Raw genomic sequence first — 20,875 nt, 5'->3', positions numbered from 1 at the left:
TATCAACGTGTCAAATAAAATCGAATATTTAATCAGGTGATACCATGTCTGGTCCAATTCAAAACCCATCGATTATATTCATAATTGCGCCTCCAGATCTATTATCCGCGATGTATTCAGTATCATGCACATATAGTGGCCTACCCTAAAGCACATACTGCATCAGGTGAGCGATGCCCAACCACCAATACTTCAGAAGCAGTGTGATACGGGGAACAACTCTAGTCTCGGCCGAATGTTGGGTTACCCGATGTCATCGCGGCGAACAAGGGGAAACAAGCAAGTTTGACCGATGTGTTGTTGTTCACACCGGATAGTCACATCCGTAGATGGCCTCACTTCACCGCAATCAAGCCGCTGCCACAACCACAACCACAGTACCTAATTTGAAAAAATTATCCATCGCCTAAGCTATGGCACCCTACAGTCACGTCACAGAATCAATTTAAAAATTTTCATATGTGACTCATTTCCAAGGACAGCTGCAAGGGACCAGACCAGATATAGCTGCTGTCGTGTAAGTTAGACCCGCCAGCTCAACACTTTGTCGATGGAGAATGCGCGCCAACTACAAGCCAGCGCATATGAGCAGGTCCGTATAACCTGAATATTGGGAAAGTGCATGCATGAGGGTTATTAGTGTCGTTGCTGTGAGTAAATGTGTCTGCATGGCTGGTTTCAAAAGGCGGTATGCTGGCCGGCCAAAGGGCCTGTATGGCTAGCTGAGTTGATGCGGTGAAGCTTGAGTGTAGCAGAATCTTGAAACACATTGATCGGTGTAGGATAAAAGAGTCAGGTCAAGTCAAGTCGACTCGAGCTGCATATGCAGCAGGGCAAGGCTGCATGAGAGAACGCACACGCATTGCAGTGCAGTTGAGGGCGTGTTGTTATCTCTTTTACCCGGCACTATCTATTCACTGACACTGACACTGACACTGACACTCAGCATAACTGACCGCTTCTCAAAGCACGATTCAACAAGGTGACAACTCACAAACAATATTAATACGAGAGGACATTTGCAGCTTTAGGAAGATTGTATTCCAATAAATCAGTAGATTAATCAGGGAATCATAGGGTCAAAGCATAACAAACACTAATTGTTTCCTCCCCCTTACTCAAACATCAGGCAAGGGCAAAAAGTAAAGTGCCGTCTCATTGCTCGTGTTCATGTTCATGTCCATAGCGGGAACTAAGAGGATATTCCCTCGTGGATCGATTCCTTGGCTGAGAATCACCCATTAAACCCTGGGCAGCACCTAGGTTTTGCTTCTGCGTGGGGGGAGAAGAGGATACTTTGGTGGGATGTGATAACAAGACAAGGCCAAGTGTGATGTGATTGATGAGCTAAAGCAACGGATGCGAGATCATCGGGACGGTACGGCAAGCACTTGATCCGAGCCTAACGCTCTTGCCGCGTGAGACATGCTCTAATTATACAGGGGCAAACAATTTCAAGTTCAAAGTGTAAGGAGTTTGTTGGTTATGGCTTTGTTAGGCCTTGTATCGGCAGTTTGTTTGTTGTATTGAATAGCGGCATGGCGCTGTCCCGACAAATCACATCCAATTAAAAGCCCCCCAAAATTTGAGAGAACAAAAGAGACAACTATCCCCTCAAGCCTTCAACCCCCAACAACCATGGATGGCTTGCGAGGCGTGAGGCTGCAGCGGGTGATTGCTCTAGCTGCTTCGTGCCTGAGGAGAAGGCGATATTAGAGCTCTCACTACAGTTGATGTTGGCTTGATGTGCTGTAAAGCGGTCAACCCCACGAGACCGCCTATGCACCCCCACCCGATATCACTTCAGCAGGTGGCATGCCTCACATGGAGTGATAGATTGGGTGCCTTTGCCAACACCAACGCCAACAGGGCTGTACTGTATCAGGAGACAGCCAGCTCAAAACACACAGGCCGACTTCGGATGAGAATGCGACCCAAATTCGATATCACGTCTTGGGCTCATAGACAGGGGCGTGTACTAGAGTATCGAATTTGTTTCAATGACGGCATCATAAGGGGGAAATGAGAAATTCCTGTCATGGAAAGTCATTACACATTTTGAGTATCATGATGCCTCGATAGGGGATTATCATAACGCCTTGTCGCTCAGTGACATGTCTATCATGACGATCAATACTGTTGAAGAGCTCACCTCCCCTCTCTACCGGAGCAAAACAAACGAACTGTAGCAGATGCAATATTTGGAGGCAAATATGCCGGAATGATGAAATAATCAACCAAATTACCCTTGAGCATAAGTTAATCGTAGTCGATGGTTTATGCGTTTTACAACTACCTACCCCGGATTCTCAGGTGATCGATCCCCCAGATGACGAGGCGTTGCTGGCTGACTTACACCCAATTTACATGCTACATGGTAATCGTCATCGCCAGCCTCAGCCTTGGCCTCAGCAACTCAGCCCCAAATACATACGAACTGAATGCCTGTAATAATCACACCGTAGCTGTGAGCTCCCAAGAAACCACCACGTAGCAAGCAGGCAACAACGAAACATTGGATTGTTACAGTTCGGGGGCCAAGCCAAGCATCACGGGACCAGATACGATACTGATAGCGTAATCAATCAGACTGCGGAACACCGGGACGATGAACCTTTTCAACTGTAAATTCGGAGGCGAGAGATCCGAGCCAATCTTTGATCAAAACATGGGGGAATGCGAAAAGTATTAGGGGAGCACAACGCGTAGACATTGTAAGCAGCCACGGCGTCCGTGTCGCGAATGCAACCTGATGCTATTCCTAGCAGGCGTAACAGTAACAGCGAAGGAGTGAGCAATTCGGAGACCGTATTATCTCAGCCTCGGCGTATTGCAGAGTGAGCATTGCATACGACATCACATCATATCATACCCCGACAGTGCAACCAATACATTCATCACAGCAACAAAAGCCACAATTTGGTTTCGCATACCATTTCTGCCATTTACGCCGGATATCTCGAGATGAGTGAGATTAGCAGCGACATATCATATTTCAGCGTGCACGACGTCATATTGATCTCTTTCTGGATATTTCCCACGACGCGGGTTTGGAATCGCGATCCTGGGGTAAACCAGAAGGGATCTGTCCAGGTTTTGAACGAAAGAGGTAACCTGTTGCGCTGAGTCGTGGCGTAGGCGGCGCTCCCACGTTGTGGCGTACGTATACCTTCATATGTACACTTCATACCTCGGTGACATGCTTCGTCTTGCAGGTTCCTTGGTAGTGAAATGACTGACTCGGTTGTTCAATAGTTGCTTTCTTCGAGGTTGCATCAAATTCAGGAATCTCAAATCAGCTGCGTCAGGATCATTGTTGCTGTGGCCGGAAACAAACAATGGATGTCTCAACGTCTGCAGCGAGAGAGTCAGAGACAATAACACGCCAAAACCTGTTATCATCTGCGACAAGTCTCAGCCAAAACCAGAAATCGTAGACATGTTTAATTGATTTCATTAATCAATTACGATTCAGTTTTGAAACTATTGACCGTCGAGGAACTCACTGACCAACAGTGCATACTCACCCTGACGGTCATTCCGTGGGTGATGCATTATCATGATGAATGAAACGTCAAAGCTGTCAATCGCGTGGCAGACTTGGCTCTCAGACTCTCGAAATGGAAGCCCTACACGAGTCGCTCGCCCACGTTGCTTCGATAGTGACACCGACAATGACAGCGTCGGTGTCAGTCTCGGTGACCTTTCCCTTTTCCTTAGGAATTTCCGACATTACACGCCCCCTCCTCCCATTCGCCCGTTACCTCGACTCTACCTAAAAGGGGGAATTTCCGGGACCATTATCGCTTCTTCCCCAGCTCCGGGCAACTCTACTCGTTTTCCCGCAAGCCACATTTTTCTCGATCGGATTCTAACCGTGGACCTTTGCCGGAATTGGCCCGAGGTCTATCAAGAGAGATTGGGATGACCTCCTCGCTCGCTACTCTCCCCGCGGCACCGCAATCGCAACCGCAACCGCAAACACGTGGAAATTGCGGAAGCTAACTATAGCTAAGAACTGAACCAAGATCCGGGAGGCGTTTGCCCCAAACCCGAGGTAGCACGGGACGAAGTCCGAGGTTGGAATATTTTGAGTTTGGACGTTTCGAATGATTCAGGAGCTGCACCCTGAAGGATGCATAGAATTTTTCTTCAGGACAGATACTCACTGACACTGACGCTTGCAATGATTTCATGACACATGCTTCTACATTGTGGCTGTCCTTCCACGGCCCTTCTACCGATGCTTCTAGTGTCCACAACTGCATCTTCACCACCACAACTTTATGCTCCAGGCCCGAAGTAGAAGGTGGACAGCATGTCAGGGTGGCTTCCAAGAAAGAAAAAGGAAGTTCTGGAAAGAATTGATAGAAGCCCCTCCGATAAGACTCCAGTCTCCATCTCCCTCTCGGCTCTACTTACTCCGTAGCATCACTGACTAACAGCCCCCATATTAAAGGGGGTTCTTTACGTTATGAGCGACTCGTGAATGGGGTCAATGCAATGCCTGTCGGGAGCAACTCAGACATGGCAAGCCTTGGCTTGGCTTCACTATTTGGTGAGAGGAGAACCGCCGGTTCGGGTCGGGGGACCAGGGCTTCTCACAAGCGGTAGACTTCAGGGGGGGTTATGGACGCCTCAATCCTATCGCGGCAACGGTAAAGGAAGAAAAGGCTGGTTAAGCCGCCAGGCCAGCGGTTTAATTCTAATTAACAGGCCCTCGGAAGGTGGGAATGGTATTCCGTCCCATGCCGTCCATTCGCTTGGGGGGAGCTAGGAATGGCAGTCCGCCGTCCGGAGCTGGGGTTTTGATTTGAGATGAATCGTCAAAGCAACGCCAGGCAGGGCAAGGCAAAGCAAACAACAAAGTTTCAAATGCAGCAGCAGGCCGTGTCCGTGGTGTCGGATACTTGCTTTTGGACATGGGTTCTGAGTCGGTTATGTCACAAGGAATTGTGATATAATGCAGGAGAATGGTATTCCGTGCGCCGGATAAAGTCGCAAGCGAAACCGTGTAAACGGGTCAAAACACTGGACTCTTGCTAGACCAAACAATTCTTCAAAGAGGCTGCCGTACGAGAAGGGCTAGTCTTTCGTTAGTTAAGCATGCGAGACCAGTAAAGCATATCGCGATGCAGACTCGGAAACCGATACAGTGTTATTAGAGTGTCTGATCCAGCCTTCGATAAGCTTTTACTTAGCCTTGGCACAGTAACTTCCTGATTGAGCATCTTGTCTCTTCCCGCGGGATTCGATAACAAACAGGTAATTATACGACAAATGAAGGGACTGATGACGTTTACTTCCTTGGCCTTTGCTTGAGACACTTATTGCAAGCATTATCGCATTATCATTATCAAACTCAAAATTCCCCAGACGCCAGAGCCCAACGGCGACACGGGTCACCCCCAGCCAGCGGGATATCCAGGGCTGGTTGACCTGGCCTGGCTGTAATTTTAATGACCGATCTCTGACCGTAGCATTGGGAATTTGGGATTGGAAACTTGGAACTTGTCAATCCCGGAACAGCACCCGGCCGCGCGGACCGCTGTAAGGATCTCATAGCTGTAACCAGAACCAAGGGTCAGGCTCAAAAGGTCCACTACAGCGAGATTGCTCGGGATGAAGAATTTCAGGTGTCAATTATTTGAATTGCAGTGAAAATTCCTTGTACCGAGGTGGAGTTACCTTAGGTAACATGAGAAGAATTCTTCCATGGAATCTTCCCTGTCAAAATGGAAGGCCAATCTTGTCGGCGAGTAATGTAAAGTTGGTGTTTCCCCAGACCCGGCATTATACGGAAAAGAATGGATCGTGGGAGTGGCTTTGAGTGAAGAAAAATAAGTGGCGGTGGAAGTGGAAACACAGAGATAAGGTCAAGTAAGGAAAACTGGAGGTTTGCCATGACGAAGGTATCGCAGACGGCGCAAACAGCGCGGAGACAAAGGACCCTGATACCCATATCTGACTCATATCACGAGTTATTCCCGCCGAAGCTGCAGCTGTAGTGCATCTCATCCTTCGGTTGATCACCGAACAACTTGACCGCCGGAGCCTTTCTTCTTCTCGGCGGGCATGAATTGCGTGCTGTGTTGTGCTGCCTCACGGATAAAGGTGGAGTGAGGCGGGAATACGCAGGGTCTTTTCGGCATTGCCTTCACGCTGTCGTTGGTGCAAATGAGGACCAGAGCCACTGGAACCACTTGTATCTCCAGCGATCAACAAGCTAGAACGCTGCTGTGAATCCAGACGGCCAAACACATCCATTATCTGCAGGGTTCACTACGGGCCAGACCGTTAATCATGAACATCACTTTGTATCGCAGGAGGATCAGCAGCAGCTCCTCTGTCTGATAAGCAGATCTATCAACGTTCTGGGCTGCTCGGCTAGGAGCAAAAGCCCCTTTGTGCAGCTCCTGCGACAGCTCCAGACTCTCACAGCTGTGTTTGGCTCGGAGGGCTCGAACTGCAGATCATTTCTTAGCCAGAGTGCGGAGAAGCTCTTGAAGCTGTCTCACTCATCCTCAGGCGAGCACATCCGATAGCTCAAGCTCACCAATCTGATGTCTTCCGACTCACAAGCGACAGCGCTAGATTCGGATCATAGCTCTGAAATGCACCCTCGCATATGTGTTGTTCCTATCTGAGTTCTCCTGTTTCCGATATGTCAAAAACGTTCGCCCTTTGACTCGACCGGGGCGAGACAAGCGCCGAGGGAGAGTCAGTTGTTCAGCCGAGCGCCAAGGCCTTTCGGCGAGGGGTAAAAGCCTTCACAGTCAAGGGATTAAAAAACCGAATCCAATTGATGCTGTAGAAAGGCCGAAAGGATTACGGAAGGGAGACCGCCACAGGGTGGAGAAAACGCCGCAAAAGCGGCTCCGACTGTGGATGCGGGTCTCCGAAGAATACGCCGGCGTATCGCATGTGGAGAGTTTGAGAGAAATATCACAGTCTTCACCAGGTTTAAACCGTTGCCAAACGTAAGCGAAACTGTATTGCTTTGTGTAACTGGGGAATAGTTGAGAAAACTCTTCACTTTTTTTTTTTTTTCGTTCTATCCAAGATTCTTGCTTCTTCCACCGGATTTTGAAATTGAATATTGTGCCCAATGGCTAGGTTAGGATTAAACCCTGCAGCTGTACCACCGAGATTCCTACCGGCCAAGACATCGCGGAGAAGAAATACAGTGCCGCGATTGGCTACCGACATCGATACCCATGCCAGCTAGCGGTGAGAGGGACGAGCTGCGATTCGTGCGCTCAAGCAACCTGGACGAAAGGGGAAATTTGCTGGTCCTGGGGGGAGCTGTTCAAGGTTTGTAGGCTAAACGGGCATGCAGGGTAGAAGAATGCTCGGTCCGGGATTGAATTCTACAGTTCAACTATAACCCTAGTGGGAAGTTGGGAAGAGGAAGAACCTTTGAACTTTGTTTTACTAGGCACCCCTTGTGCCCTGGGGGACATTGGGGGTTGATGTTTCTGGTAGCCTGGAGTTTGGATTGACAGCTTCTAGATTGGGAGGGGAAAACGGAATAGGTTGCGATAAGACGCGATATTAGGTAGGTGGGTAGGCTTCGGCGGGAAAAAGACCGAGAGGTCGGAGGAGAGAGTTTCAAGCTATGTCGGCGTGGTTGTGTGTCTACCGAGGATGCATATGCATATGATATGATTTGTTGTTTACTACTGTATGGCTGTTGTTTATGCCGTTGACCGGCGGTGAAATTGAACTATCCTCGGCTTCCGCAACTTTAGTGGTTGATGGCGCAGCTGGATCGGACAGTCGCTGCAAGATGGTACCCCAACCGATTGATAGATGACTCTTCGGATGGTCGCTGATGGACTGCGTGTGGTAAAACAATTAACCAACTACAGACGAATGCTGCAACACTACGAAGCACGTATCCAGCAAATAGAAACGAGTGCCCTTTGCGTCAAGGGAGCGGTCAGTGATTGCGAAATGCAAGCTGTGCCCTACCTGCATTGGATCGCATCTTGTCTTGGCCCTTGCTTGAGGACAAGACCAATCCAGCAATCCCTCAATCCTGCGAATGCCCTCCCCCTCTTCCCAAGTAGGAAAAAAGAACAGCCAGAGTTGGAGTGAGTTGAGTGTCAGCCAGCCCTGTGGGATGCATATGGTGTGGTGTGCGGCTATCAAAACCTACTCTTGCCCGAAGCGACGGGAAGGTTTGGGCGCTGAGCTATCTCGGGACAACGTATGCCAGGGCAGAAGAAGCAGAAGCAACCCGAGGATCGACCGCGGCCAGGGACCGATTCTGGGTGTGTTGGGCGCTGGAAGAATGGGAAGTCGGGCCTGGAAGGGAGGGACAGGGCGTGCGTGGGGGAGAGAAAACGGAACGGAAGAGGAGAGAGGAAACTTGAGAGACATGAAAAAGCAACCAAAGACAAACGCATCAATCAATCATCAGATTCGATAAATTACAAGACAAGACAAGAGATGAGACAAACCTAACTCCGAACGAGTTCATCAATCATTCTCCGAATCGTAAGCGGATGGCTTTTGATCCGAATCGAATAGACAAAAAGGAATGAATCATCTGCGATCATCCATGGAGGAGCGAAAGCAACGGAACTCCCACTCGCTCGCTACAGGCTACAACAGCACCAATGAAGCATCAATACCTCGGGCTGATGAGTGATGAATACGTTGATTCGTGTCGCAAAGTATCACATCACATCGTATCCAATTCGCAAGCGATTGCTGCGCTGCGCTGACTCTGCCGTAATCACCTACGATTACATTATACGGTGGTGAGTAATCCAGTTGGTCAGCCTGGGCGGTAAAAAGATAAATCGCTGTGCTCTTATTACAGCTTGTGACTCTATTGATGACTGTGACTTGTGTCCCATTGCCGCCCGCGCAGCCCGTGATTTGGTAACTTGACCCGCGGGAGGGAGGCTGTGATCCAGGCGACGGCAGCGAATCGCACACGGTGTAATTGGTATTGTGGTTGCTATTCGTAGCTTTTCGCCTTTTGGCTTCTGACTTTCACCTTGGGCTTGGGGATCTGGAGGAGGCGTTTTTTTCACCCCCGGATTACGAAAAGCCACAGGGCAGATGAGACCAAGCCGGCTTGCTTGGGGACAAGCAAATCAGACAAACAAGTTTGAGGTGTCTTGGATGAGAGCGGATTGTCTTGGACGCTGAGTCTTGTCTTGTGTTATTGTTGATCTGGACGTATCCGTAAATGAGATGCAATGCTGTGATCCGTATGAAAAGGTCTTGCTTATCTCACCGTCTGTTGGGGATTTACTTAGGTTTGCACAGGTTTTATTTTTACAATAGCAAGTTACTTTCACGGACGGCACAGCTCTCAGCTCGTCCGTCACCGCAACACGAGTGTGCATACATACAGTCAGTCAATGCTGGTAACCATCCATTACGAGGCTTATCAATTTATGCTTTGCTGTTGTTCCTATCAATAGCAAACAACAATACAACGCAGCGCAACGGTGAACAACAAACTTGATTTCTGGAAGACTTCGGCTTCGTCTTTACGGCGCGATCTCGGCACATTCAACGAGTTGACCCGAGCGCGATAAGCCATTCTCTACTCTACTTTCCTCTGCTGGACTCTATTCAAGGAGTCTTGGCGAATTCTCTGATTGATAGAGAATAATAGATCTGGATACCGAGTTGGCTACCCGCTCGGCCACACGCCCCCCATATCTCGACACAACCGCCACAACCAGAGCCTTCAGAGGCCTTCAGAGTCTCTGACTCTTCCTTTTCTCCCCACGGATCCGCTTCGGCCACCCCATCCCCCCCAAGAATTACCAGTGGCAGGCGTTGTATCCGCTCCGCCCGTCCACTTAGCCGCCTCTGTATCGCCCTGATTTTCCCCTTCCAGGTCTCTCTGACTCGAATTTCCCACCGCTCTTTTCCTCTCGCCACGCCCCCCCTCTCGTCTCGTCTCCTCTTCACGTTCACCTCCTCTTCTCCCGTCACCTCGTTCCGACACCCCTACACCTCGGTCGGGATCAATCCGCAGGCTGAATTTCAGCAGCAAGCCTAAACGACAGGGCAGTTGGTAGCGGTATCTGGTTCTCTTCCCGGCGACCGAACTTGAGGACCCTTGACCCGCACTCGCACCCGTTCTCGGTCGCACCCCCAGGCTCAGGCTTCAGGTCCTCTGTCACCTACACACCCCACGCCCCTATTGCAAATCATCCATTCCACACCTCACCCAACCCGATCTTTCTTCTCATCTCACACGCCCCTTGGCCTCCCTTAGCCGGCTGCCTGCCCGTTCTGCTTCATTCATTTATATCTACCCGCATCCCCAGGTTTTCATACCAAGGATCCATATATCTGCCGTCCACAAAACAACATCATCAAGCCAAGTGATCACCACTTACACTTGCTATCTAGCAACAGCTACAGCTCTTTGAGCTTCACTCACGACCATCACCTCGCCTATCATCAATATCACAACCGCAACAATGTTCGGCTCATACAGTTCCATCAGCTCCATGTGCGCGTCTTCAGCGCCCATGGATATCGCGTCTCGCAACATCTACCGATCTCAGGATTCCGCCTGCGCTTTTCCATCATGGCCCCGACGCGACTCTCTCTCCGAGTCTGATCGAGAGGAGCGACCCACCTCTTATCTATCCGACGACGATCTGTTCCTCTCCGATCCCTTCGACGACGACGCCCAGAGCGTCTCCAGCGCCGGAAGCTCTTCTCCTGGTGCCATGGCCTCTCCTCCCAACGTCATCACCGACTTCGAGCTCATCCAGGCTGAGCGCGAACGCCAGGCCGCTTTGCAACGCGAGTGCCTTCGCGTTGTCGCCCTCGAGAAGGAGCGTCGACGTGCCGCCGCACGAAAGCAGCGCCGTAGCAGTTCTCACAAGAAGAGTCCCAAGACCAAGCTCACCTCCATCAACGAGGAGGCTATTGAGTAAACAAGCTCTGGGAACTTCTTAATGACTGTTACGATTTACGATAGCGTATGTTTGCATGTTACCTCAAAACAGCAACAGTCACTAACAATATTTTAGGCTGCGTTTTGCATTTACATGGCATATGATACCCCATCATGATACCCCACACAACACAACTACAGCATTGCATGTGCGCAATAATAGCTGCACCTGCCAGATTTATCTACACCACTATTCCATCATTTGAGATGGGAAATCTCTTCACACAACCACAACAACCAAACAACCAAACAAGCTGTCACTCGCTATACCGGGCAACCTTATTCAGCTGTCGGATCGACTTCTAACCGCCGGCTTGATTTTCGGGAAACAACTTGACACCACCACTATCTTGGTCGATGACGCCATGGTTAGACCGCCTCAGACCCCAGCAAATCAGAGGTGGGGGTGGGGGTTCACCCAACCAAGAATGAGTCAGATGGATGAGCCAAGCTTTGGAAATGGATGACAACAACAACAATCAAGTCAAGCACCATCATTTCCCCATCAATTCCTCAATCTTTCCGATCGCGGCCGAAGTTGATGCCGCCGGGCGGGTGGAAGCTCCCCCAATCTAGACACTCTTCTAGATGTGGATGTTTTCTTCTCCGGACCGTCGGCGACTTCGGCCATCTACCGCTCACTTCTCTTGTCTTCCCCCGCATGGCGGCCCGGTAAACGGATTCGTCTTCGGTCCATCACTATCCGCTTGCTTCTTTTTTTCTGTTGAGGCTTTTAATCGAGCCCGACATTTTATGTTTTCCGTCCCGGTTCACCGGGCTCATTATTGAGTTTATTTGATCGTTTTCGTTTTCGCACACCCTCTTAATGGAAAGCATTCATGTATTGGAGTTCTTAATATTGCATTGTCTTCTGGCTTGCATCATCATAGGGCATGGGACATTTGGATACAGGTTATGCTTCAGCCTCCCATCACTGGGATGAATCAGCTGGCACACACTTGGCATATGGAATGGGAAACATTGGCATGGCACTGCATAGCATTGGATATGCACACAACACTGCATGGGTTTACACGGCGATCTGGGCTTTTAGATACCTTAGGATAGTTTGGCGGCCTTGAGCCTGCCCTGATTTCAAGATACCCCCTTAGTTAGCATCAATCATATCTGGCATACACATCTACCCTACCTAGCTCTTGTCTTTGATTCATGTGATGTGCCGCCTCTGCTTGTGACTCTTGCTCTGGTCTCCAGGCGCTTAGCCCTCTGTATTATCACCAACCTTGGACACACTCAAACTTGGCAACAATAAAGGGCCACAAGCCAATCTCACCAAAGCGTGTGCCACAACAAAACCCTATCATCCAATAACCATCAACCATTACCGAAGCACACTTTTCGAGTACCGGCGACAGTAGGGACCTATCTATTTTCTAGCCTGGCCCGTGGTAACGTCCCGTGCCAGGGACTTCAAGGTCAAGCTGCTTTGTCACATGGGGGCATAACGCCTTAACCGCGGGGTTGGTGGAGAGCGGTGAGTGGGAGATCGGCGATAAGAGACAATGAAAATTCACGTGGTGAGCTTGTGATTGAGAATAGGAGCTTATGATATTTTTCTGCTATGGTTGGGTGTTTGGACAGGAAAGATGATTGTGATTGTGAAAGGGTATCGGTAGTTGGTGATGTGAGTGTCAAAGAATCGTGCACGGTTGGGGATGTTAGTTTAGATCGCGGGGAAGACGGCATTTGCTTTGTTTGCTGTGATTTTAAGTTGGTTTGTCCCGTGTGGCTTGATAGGTTAAATGTATGTTGTATAGATGTTTGTACAGATATAAGCTTTTGTATTGTTAGAGCGTTGTTCTTGGCTGTTTGTATACTACCAACCTTAACTCAGGAACAACAAACACAAAGAGACTACAGACTATCAACGGGCGCTTGTGCCACCTACATGTAGATCATGTCTCAAACGATTTGTATGCCGTTGAGTCTTTGTTTGATATGGGATGTATATCGCGCTGGTAATGCCGAAAGCGTGAGGCATGAGGAGTGAAACTTACACCAAAGAAGCCTAGAATAGAACTACAACGAGATGTCAACGGTCTGAGCGGGAGTGTCCGAGATGTTATAGGCTATCTGGCTTAGAGTAGCCGAGATAGGACAGACTCGTGCTTTGAGTTACCTTTGTTTCAGAGACCATGTCGATGTCCGGTCCTGTTGTTCGCATTTTGAGGGTATACACAAACGCAGGTATCCGGGTCTAAGATTTATACAACATGGAATTGAGACCCTCTAGAGGTCTGAGTTTATTCTTGCATTGCTTGTGTGACAATCGAGAAGTTGGAGAGAAGGTCTTTGATGATCTGGAGCATGCTGCTCGTGGATGACAGGACTGCCTTGATCGAGATGAACGGATGCATCGTCCCACATAAGAGATTCTTTCAAGAGTCATGGTAAGATATTGAAGTTCTTGGATATCCTTTTACTGATCATGTAAGAAGTCTCTTTCCTTTCTAAAGATGCTTGATGTAAGTCAGATCGAGTATTCAAGACCGATATCAAGGAGCAAGCACAATCGGACCATAAACTAATTGAGACATATTAATGCATTGCCGATGAACTCGAGAACCATTCGGTAAATCTCACTCTCAACAGTTTGCCACTTGTTCTAGACAGCAAAGGTCAGGCCAACCGAGGAACTGGCCTGGAAGAATCACATGGAGTTGTAGCAGGGAAGAAGAGAAAGCAGCATACTGTGAGTCCTTAACCAGGGCCTATGGAATAGGTCCTTCAGGATAAATCTCTTCTTATGGAAGTCTATGCCGGGGTATCGTTTACCCATAATGTAGTTCCATGGCTTTGATGATAGCGAGGTCGCCAACATCATCACTTCTTCAGAACCCCCCCTTGAGCATCTCAGCAATGTGACTAGGCAGAAACTGAATCTGATATAAGTGAGTTCAGTAAAGCTTCAACTTGGCATTCTATTCCCAGAGATCATAAATCGATCCCGCCGCTCAGACTCATTCATGATATAGTCCTACAATGACTTGAGATAGCAAGAGACTCTTTCATCTGGCACATGAAGAACATAAGTGACAATTAGCTTCATTTTAGTAGATTTCTAAGCAATATAAGACTACAGCATTAATAAATCATGGTATTTGCGTGATGTTGTACGGTCATGAGGTAATCTTGATTAGAAACCTCATTGCAATCATCATCTTCCCCGCATCATGGATTTGTCAAGCCTCACTCCCTCAACCTCACTACTCACAAGTCAACTCACCACTAGCACCTATAACAACACAGGTATGAAAGACTTTGCACTTGATCTTATAGTTCATACAAGAAATTGACGTTTACTTGATATAGGTACAGCAAAAATGATCAGCGACCAAGATCTGGAGCATCTCCGTCTGGCAGTCTCACTCGCCCACGAAGCCCTCAAAGCAGGAGACGCCCCTTTCGGTTCAGTCCTCGTCTCATCAGACAACAAAGTCCTTCAAACCGACAGAAACCGCACCGTCACAGGCTCCAACGGTGATGGTCGTGCTGACTCGACGCTCCACCCCGAGTTCACCCTTGCGCGCTGGGCACAGCTCAACCTAAGCGATGAAGAGCGCGCAAAATCTACTGTGTACACGAGCGGTGAGCACTGCGCTATGTGTTCCGCTGCCCATGCGTGGTGTGGGCTTGGAAGGATTGTGTATGTTTCTTCAACGGAGCAGCTGGAGGCTTGGAAGGCCGAGTTTGGGGTTGGAGCACCGGTTGCGCCGTTGAGCATCAACCAGGTTGCTCCGGGAATTATCGTTGAAGGACCTGTTGAAGAACTGGCTAAGGAGGTTTACCAGTTCCAAGTTGAGAATTGGACGGCTAAGGGTTTCAAGTCCAAGTCCAAGGCTTGAGGTAGAATCTGCGATGTTTCTGAGATGAGATGTAGCGTGGCGTATTTGGCTGGAGATGTACAAATGTCTGAGAGTGATTTGATAGCAGAAGCTTGAGACGTTTGACTGTAAAAAGATGCACTTCAGAATTGCTTGTTGTAACATTCGTGTAGAAGCTCATGATGTGAGGCCCATGGGTTGAGTCTTGGGTTGACTTATATGCTTGTTCCGCCAACTCCAGTAAGCAAGAACCAAGCCATAGATATCGAGAGATTAAACCAAATACATCTTTCAGATCTCTTATTTGATATGAATTAACTTGAGGTCAACGAGATTGCAAATTGATCGATTTCGACAGGATGATGAGAATATGTCCCCTATTTTGAAGCTGTCTACCATCCAATCAGCTTATCCCCTGTGGCTTAGTTGGCTAAAGCGTCCGACTGTTATTCATAGACAATCGGGAGATCGGAAGTTCGAGCCTTCCCGGGGGAGAGATGTTCTCTTAGAGTTTCTCTTTTTGTGTCTTCTATTTTTTGTTCACTTAGTGTTACACCTTGATACGTATAATCGTTTTTGTTTTGTTGCTGCGGCGTATAGTTTGCCTTCAAGGACCTCAACAGAGACTCCACAGACATCTGACGAGAGACATCTCTCTGCGTTCTTTGAAGGAATGTTCATAGCAAACTAAATACTGCTAATTTGTTTGAATAAGTCAACTTGAATTCCAGTAGTGGGTATAAAACGTCGTTGCGCTTTCTGTCACAAGCTCCATATTCTCAACCTGCTCAGTCGCCAGGGGTCGGTCAGCTTGACTAGGACTCCTGTCTATCTGGATGTAGCAAGTGAAGCAGACTGCATAATGCTGAAGCCCTATGCTCCATTCTAAGTGTGGTTTGTCTTGGGATTCCGCTATTGGCATAGAAGCAAAGCGCAGAGCAAAGATCTCATCATCGTGTGTCGTGAGATAGTTCATGCGAGCACAGGCTGAGTTCAAACCACACTATTGGGAGAATACCGTTCAAAGATCAATTATAGCTCACAATTATACCATAAATTCGAAAGGTTCCCGGAATTCCACCCTCTTCTCTCGCACAATCCAAGGAGGTTTTCATCGAGTCTCGTGAAGGCGACAGTGCAACTATGCAGTATAGACACGCATTGCAGGAAACACGAATAGGAAACTGTTTATATAACATCAGTTCAAGTTGAAAAATCATATAAGAGATAGTCTTGGACCACAGATCGAGATGAAATCGTGAGCCAAGCATGCAAGGCCATCGCTATGCCGGGAACGATGGGCAAGCCTCGTCGATGGCATTTTAGTAACGCCACCTAGATCCTAGCCTGAATAGTCTCATGGGATCTCAATGAATGATATCTCAAAGATAGAATCATCACTTGCATCACTAGTTGTTCCCATGATGATAGCGCCACTTGCATGCCACGGCTTGTCTTCTCAGTGTCTCCTTAGACATCATCAGCCATTACCACAACCCAATACTCAAGAGAACACCTTTTAAGGCCATTTAAACTGGGCACATATGATTTAGTAGCTTAATGGCCTGGTTGGGAGTCTATCGAAAGATGAGAGTCGACCACAAGGCTCATCCCAGAGACTGAGCCTGGCCAACAACGGCGTTTCTCTTTAGTATACAACACCACAGAAAACCCTGTTATACTATTGAATGAGGTAGGGTAACTAAAATAGAATGGAAGCGTTTACAGAACAGATAAAGACTGTCTTGTGTCTAGGCCTGGATGTGGCTGAATGACATCTATCTACACCCGCGTAACTCTCCGTTATTCAAGATATGAATGAAGTAACCACGCAGTATCTTTGGATACAATATATCAAGATAACTGTAATCACGTCTGTTATATATAATTTGGTCTGAGACTCCACGAAGCGTTTCTCAGAGCAGTTGGGAGGGAGACACTTTGAGAACCCTCTTGGGCAGGTCTCAACTCTAGGCGGACTATGTATTACGATAGAGGCACCGGAGAGCATACATCAGATGGATATTCTGACAAATTGTGACTGAATGCCAAAGAGAAGATATCTGGACTTCTGCAGACCACAAATCAGTTTCCATAGTCGAATCTGGGCAGATGATGAAGGCCGTTCTGGGTAATACCTCAACAGTACATCAACACCAATATCTGTCAAAACTGATAGGTGATCAACACGACAAGAACAATCAAATGCATCCGTAATTGGAATTCGATAATTAGCCACTTGGGACGCATCATAAGAGCTTTAAACATGATCTGACCTTGCCCAAGTGACGATGGACCTACAACCAACAACTTCGACCATCCGGATAAAAGGACCATGATGCACGAGACCAATTGAGCTCAATCTATATACTCAATCAAGAGTTGACAACTATACTGCAGATGCATAAATACCCAAAGAGACTGGGAGTATGATCCGACATCAAGCCTCAGTCTCGGGTATCTTGTGATCCTTCTCGAGGATCAAGCCCACTTCCACGATTTGCGAAATGATTTGTCTCCAAATCGAGACAATCAAATCTGAGACAATAAGCCAATAACGGCCGATGTCGAACGCCCGCTATCGTGAGCTCCGTCTCGTATCGATTCATTGCATATTCACATTTCTCAGCCTCTGATGGGCTCAGATCGAGGCTGGAATCCTCTTGGCACCCGCATTCCTTTCATGCACAATGTCGAATATCGAATGCCCCGCGGAGCCGGCTTCATTCCAATTGGACCATGATCGAGACAAGTGAGATCTAAATATTGGCCTCTTTCAACGCCCTGTAATTCTTTAGTGGATGATTGTATGCATTGTTAAAATACCCCGTAGAAGGGCCACTCGAAACCGTTGGCTTCCAGTTGGATCCCATCTAATGCTTGGAAATGGGTCAAATGGGTCTGATTGCGGGGAAGCCTGAGGCCACGCGAGTTGATGGTTGGCGATGCAAGGGATTTCACTCACCCAATTTTCAACGTTACTGTGCTCGGTGTGCCAGCCTTACGTTGCAGTTGTGGAAAGTGATTGAATTCGACTGAGATGTGATGAGAGCCATGACTCTTGGAAGAAAGCAGTGAGACAGAAGAACGTGGCCGAGCCTTTTGGGTAAACCCAAGGATTTGGTAGACCTAGACCCTGCCATGCGTGGGCGTTGATCCCCAACTTATCACATCTGTAAGTCAGCTGAAAGTGATCAACAGTAATGAGAGAGCAACGTTGACTTGTCAACCTGTCAACGAAACTCATAGAAAGATGGTGTAAACTCCACTTTACAACCGTAGACTGTTTTGACATGAAGACACTAGATGGCGCCTCCGGGGCCTTCTTCCTATTTCGAGTTTGTCCAGTATAACATTTCATTACCAGGGTCAGTTTGTCCAACTTGCGCGATTCTTGCGCTACTAATTTAGTCAAGCTCGAGTCATTATGCGCCTGGCTGAATGTCACTCGAATATAAGCGTATTCCAATGGGCCGAAACCATTCGGACAGTTGAAATGTCCAGATTGATATCTCGGCAAACAAGTGTACAGAGGCTTTGATCCCATAGCGGGGCCTTGTTACCAATCACGTATAAAGTCACATATATAAATCTTACATGCTGGCTTTGTCCCTGGGTCGATCTGATGAAGCAAGGCGGCCGACACTGCGACCGCAAGAAAGACCGTTGGACTCGGAGTCTTTTATCAAGTGGCGTTATCAAGATGTGATAGTCACCATCCATCAGCCTGGCCGCGGTTTGGGCCGCAGGTTATAGCATGGAATCGCATGCTCATACCCCAGTCGCCATATCGAATGTGTGAAAGCAGCGACCGGAAGCCCCGCGGCCGAGAAGAATGTCCTCACCAAGGACCAGCATGTTACGGTCAACAGGGGAAATGAAATGTGATGGGAAAATCACAACCCAGTGCACAGACCTGAGATTTTCTGAGCAAGTGAGTTGTGAGAAACTGAGAAAAGTTGTAGCTTTGACTTGGGTAGGACTGCTTGATACGAGCTGCATGCGCGAGGTGAACCAGCAGCAGAAGAAGCAAAGAAAAGGCAAGGGAGCTTAGATGTCTCTCAGATCAAGTGCCTGCAGCAATCCGTGCCCAGATGTTGCACAAAGACACAGCTTGTGCGAGGCTGCAGCAGAGCCTGAGGAGACTACAGACGACCGTGGGGTAACTTGGATTATAAGTTCTGAGGCCAGACAAGCCAAGCGAAGTTCCGGGATAATGAAATTGCGTAGGTTCTCGGCTGGCAAAAGTTCTTGCCCTCGGTCAGTGGCGTTGAGGCCCGGTCGTGTCTGAATATTAAGTGTGTGCAGCAGAATAGTATGTATTTGCGGAGCTGCCCACTTGCATCGTAACTATCTGCACATCAACAAGATAGGATCTTGGGCAGTAAAACACCAAGCTGTAATCCAACAACTGATAAATACGTGGTCGATGTCTGAATGCATTTGACAATGATTCGACGTTCATGACCCTCCGCATGCACGTCTTTGAGGTCGAAATCAGTTATCAATTCACTGGTCATGCTGTGCTTGGCTTGCAGGAAACTATAGAAGTAAGAACCTGTACGACGGAAGCGAGTAAAGCAAGGCGAACCGACTCAGCAAGAAAGGAACCGTGACAGTGGACAGCATCTACTGCAAACACCTGTTCTTAGCCGAGCGGTTGATAAGCAAGATTTCTATAGGTGGAGGCGCTTGTTGGACTTGAGACGCCGTGCCCACAGAGGAACTGGAAATGCCAAGGTTGTGACAGGGAGGTTGCCTGCCGGTCAGCGATGCTAAGTCTGGATAAGCAATCCAACTTGGGTCTCAGCCACATGTTTCTGAGACAAACATCGGAAGAAAGGCTTTATACCGGCTTGAAATAAACAGAAAGACGTTTTCCGTCTTTTGTCAGCCAGAATTGACCAGTTGTGGAGGCTGGCGTGTAAGTGATGCTGATGTACAGGTCTCAGGCACAAGGGACAATGACGGTATCACTGCATGTATCCGTATTCGGAGTTTGAGGGCTGTTGATATCAATGTTCTCAAGTGAATTCTTAGTGCAGTTTCTTTTCTGACCCCCAGATCGACTGAGTCAATCTGAAAGACAAGTGAGGGAGCCAATTCAACGGTCAAGACCCTGTTCGTTTGACCGATGCGTTGGTACCGTACCCATCTTGAGTCACTATCCCCAGTTGCCAACTAAGGAGCAGGGTGACGTGTATGAAACGCAGATATCTGCGTTGTCAGAGGCTCGTCAATAGATATACGAAGTTTGAAGTCTGAAGTTTGAATAATAGAACATCGCTATTCTCAAGCATCATCCACCAAGCCACCCACGGCAGAGAATAAGGTGTGGGTGTGGGTATGGTAGCACTGGAACGGGATGGACCAGGGGCACGGGAAAAAGCAAAGAAAGAATCGTGTATGCAGGAGCAGAGGAAAGAGAGATCCACAACCTACCTAGTAAACGCAACAAGGAACAATGAACAAGGAGACTTTACGAATGGCAAGACCAAACTAGATGCCAGCAATGCTACTAAGGCAAGCCCATAAGGTAAGTTTTCAAAGAGTCAGGCGTGAAAATGTTCACATCGAGACTTGCTCCTTTCGAAATATCGCATGAGGTCAAAAGTGGAGAAGCAACATACTGTCCGGTTGGATATCAGTCGATAGGCGACATTTCTATCCGAAATGATATCAGTGGCTGTACAATATCTCGGATATTAGACGCGCGATCTTCATATCAAACACTATTGTCAAAATTTCCCTCATCATCTGATTTTCACGCCAAGCAACGTGCTTCTTAGTATCAGAACATCTACAGGCTGATAGAATGACATTGTTCATCAAAGTCCATGCGGAGAGAGCTCCTTGCTCTTTCCGTCAGAAATATGTGGGTACGGACCCTCTTCGCTAGCGGGACGGGAAGGAGAAGGCGATTAACTCCCTGCAACAGAGGTGATCGGCCGGCTTATTGGCCCGTTCCGTTAAGCTAACATGGCCAATAAGCGCCGAGAAACAGCTGTAGCACAACTGTTGGCAAGCCAGGTTTAGAGCTGTAGCCAATCAATGTTAGTCTACAAGCGCTTGCTCAAGCCCCCCA

General features: G+C 48.2%; 6 protein-coding genes and 1 non-coding gene across 8 annotated transcripts; 6 read left to right on the top strand and 1 right to left on the bottom strand.

Annotated features, from left to right (window-relative positions):
- Window positions 1-2,638: 2,638 nt before the first annotated feature.
- Window positions 2,639-5,226, top strand: FOIG_07745 (uncharacterized protein). Its single transcript, XM_031207413.1, has one exon. The coding sequence runs from the start codon at window positions 3,560-3,562 to the stop codon at window positions 3,926-3,928; it is 369 nt and encodes a 122-aa protein (XP_031062946.1). The 5' UTR covers window positions 2,639-3,559; the 3' UTR covers window positions 3,929-5,226.
- A 2,599-nt stretch (window positions 5,227-7,825) lies between these two features.
- On the top strand, window positions 7,826-9,711 carry FOIG_07744 (uncharacterized protein). The gene is made up of 2 exons (XM_031207412.1): window positions 7,826-8,768; window positions 8,831-9,711. Exon 1 carries the CDS (start codon window positions 8,048-8,050, stop codon window positions 8,432-8,434), a length of 387 nt encoding a protein of 128 aa, XP_031062945.1. The 5' UTR covers window positions 7,826-8,047; the 3' UTR covers window positions 8,435-8,768; window positions 8,831-9,711.
- Window positions 9,712-10,203: 492 nt separating this feature from the next.
- On the top strand, window positions 10,204-12,169 carry FOIG_07743 (uncharacterized protein). The gene is made up of 2 exons (XM_031207411.1): window positions 10,204-10,970; window positions 11,022-12,169. Exon 1 carries the CDS (start codon window positions 10,461-10,463, stop codon window positions 10,923-10,925), a length of 465 nt encoding a protein of 154 aa, XP_031062944.1. The 5' UTR covers window positions 10,204-10,460; the 3' UTR covers window positions 10,926-10,970; window positions 11,022-12,169.
- A 132-nt stretch (window positions 12,170-12,301) lies between these two features.
- FOIG_07742 (uncharacterized protein) lies at window positions 12,302-13,218 on the top strand. The gene has a single exon (XM_031207410.1). It carries the CDS (start codon window positions 12,528-12,530, stop codon window positions 12,858-12,860), a length of 333 nt encoding a protein of 110 aa, XP_031062943.1. The 5' UTR covers window positions 12,302-12,527; the 3' UTR covers window positions 12,861-13,218.
- A 920-nt stretch (window positions 13,219-14,138) lies between these two features.
- FOIG_07741 (uncharacterized protein) lies at window positions 14,139-14,954 on the top strand (the record flags this gene model as incomplete). Its single annotated transcript, XM_031207409.1, has 2 exons — window positions 14,139-14,215; window positions 14,279-14,954. Coding segments are annotated over 2 exons (610 nt in total), but the record flags the coding sequence as incomplete, so codon positions are not given.
- Window positions 14,955-15,201: 247 nt separating this feature from the next.
- FOIG_07740 lies at window positions 15,202-15,285 on the top strand. The gene has a single exon. It is a non-coding gene; the product is annotated as a tRNA-Asn (tRNA).
- Window positions 15,286-17,002: 1,717 nt separating this feature from the next.
- On the bottom strand, window positions 17,003-19,171 carry FOIG_07739 (uncharacterized protein; the record flags this gene model as incomplete). Of its 2 annotated transcripts, none has more annotated exons than XM_031207407.1 (2): window positions 17,003-17,574; window positions 17,756-19,171. In XM_031207407.1, one exon carries the CDS (start codon window positions 18,335-18,337, stop codon window positions 17,792-17,794), a length of 546 nt encoding a protein of 181 aa, XP_031062940.1. In that variant the 3' UTR covers window positions 17,003-17,574; window positions 17,756-17,791. The 2 variants fall into 2 exon arrangements, with proteins under 2 accessions (XP_031062940.1, XP_031062941.1); XM_031207408.1 differs by having other exon boundaries at window positions 17,024-17,563; window positions 17,756-18,337.
- Between the last annotated feature and the right edge of the window lie 1,704 nt (window positions 19,172-20,875).

The sequence above is a fragment of the Fusarium odoratissimum genome, assembly GCF_000260195.1.
Source record: "Fusarium odoratissimum NRRL 54006 unplaced genomic scaffold supercont1.11, whole genome shotgun sequence".
NCBI classification, from domain to species: Eukaryota; Fungi; Ascomycota; class Sordariomycetes; order Hypocreales; family Nectriaceae; genus Fusarium; species Fusarium odoratissimum.
Note: the sequence above shows the minus strand (reverse complement) of the source record. Positions and strands in the feature narration are given on the sequence as shown.

Coding starts and splice junctions, on each gene's coding strand:
- FOIG_07745 (XM_031207413.1), top strand. CDS start 3,560: ATGATGAATGAAACGTCAAAGCTGTCAATCGCGTGGCAGACTTGGCTC.
- FOIG_07744 (XM_031207412.1), top strand. CDS start 8,048: ATGCCCTCCCCCTCTTCCCAAGTAGGAAAAAAGAACAGCCAGAGTTGG.
- FOIG_07743 (XM_031207411.1), top strand. CDS start 10,461: ATGTTCGGCTCATACAGTTCCATCAGCTCCATGTGCGCGTCTTCAGCG.
- FOIG_07742 (XM_031207410.1), top strand. CDS start 12,528: ATGGTTGGGTGTTTGGACAGGAAAGATGATTGTGATTGTGAAAGGGTA.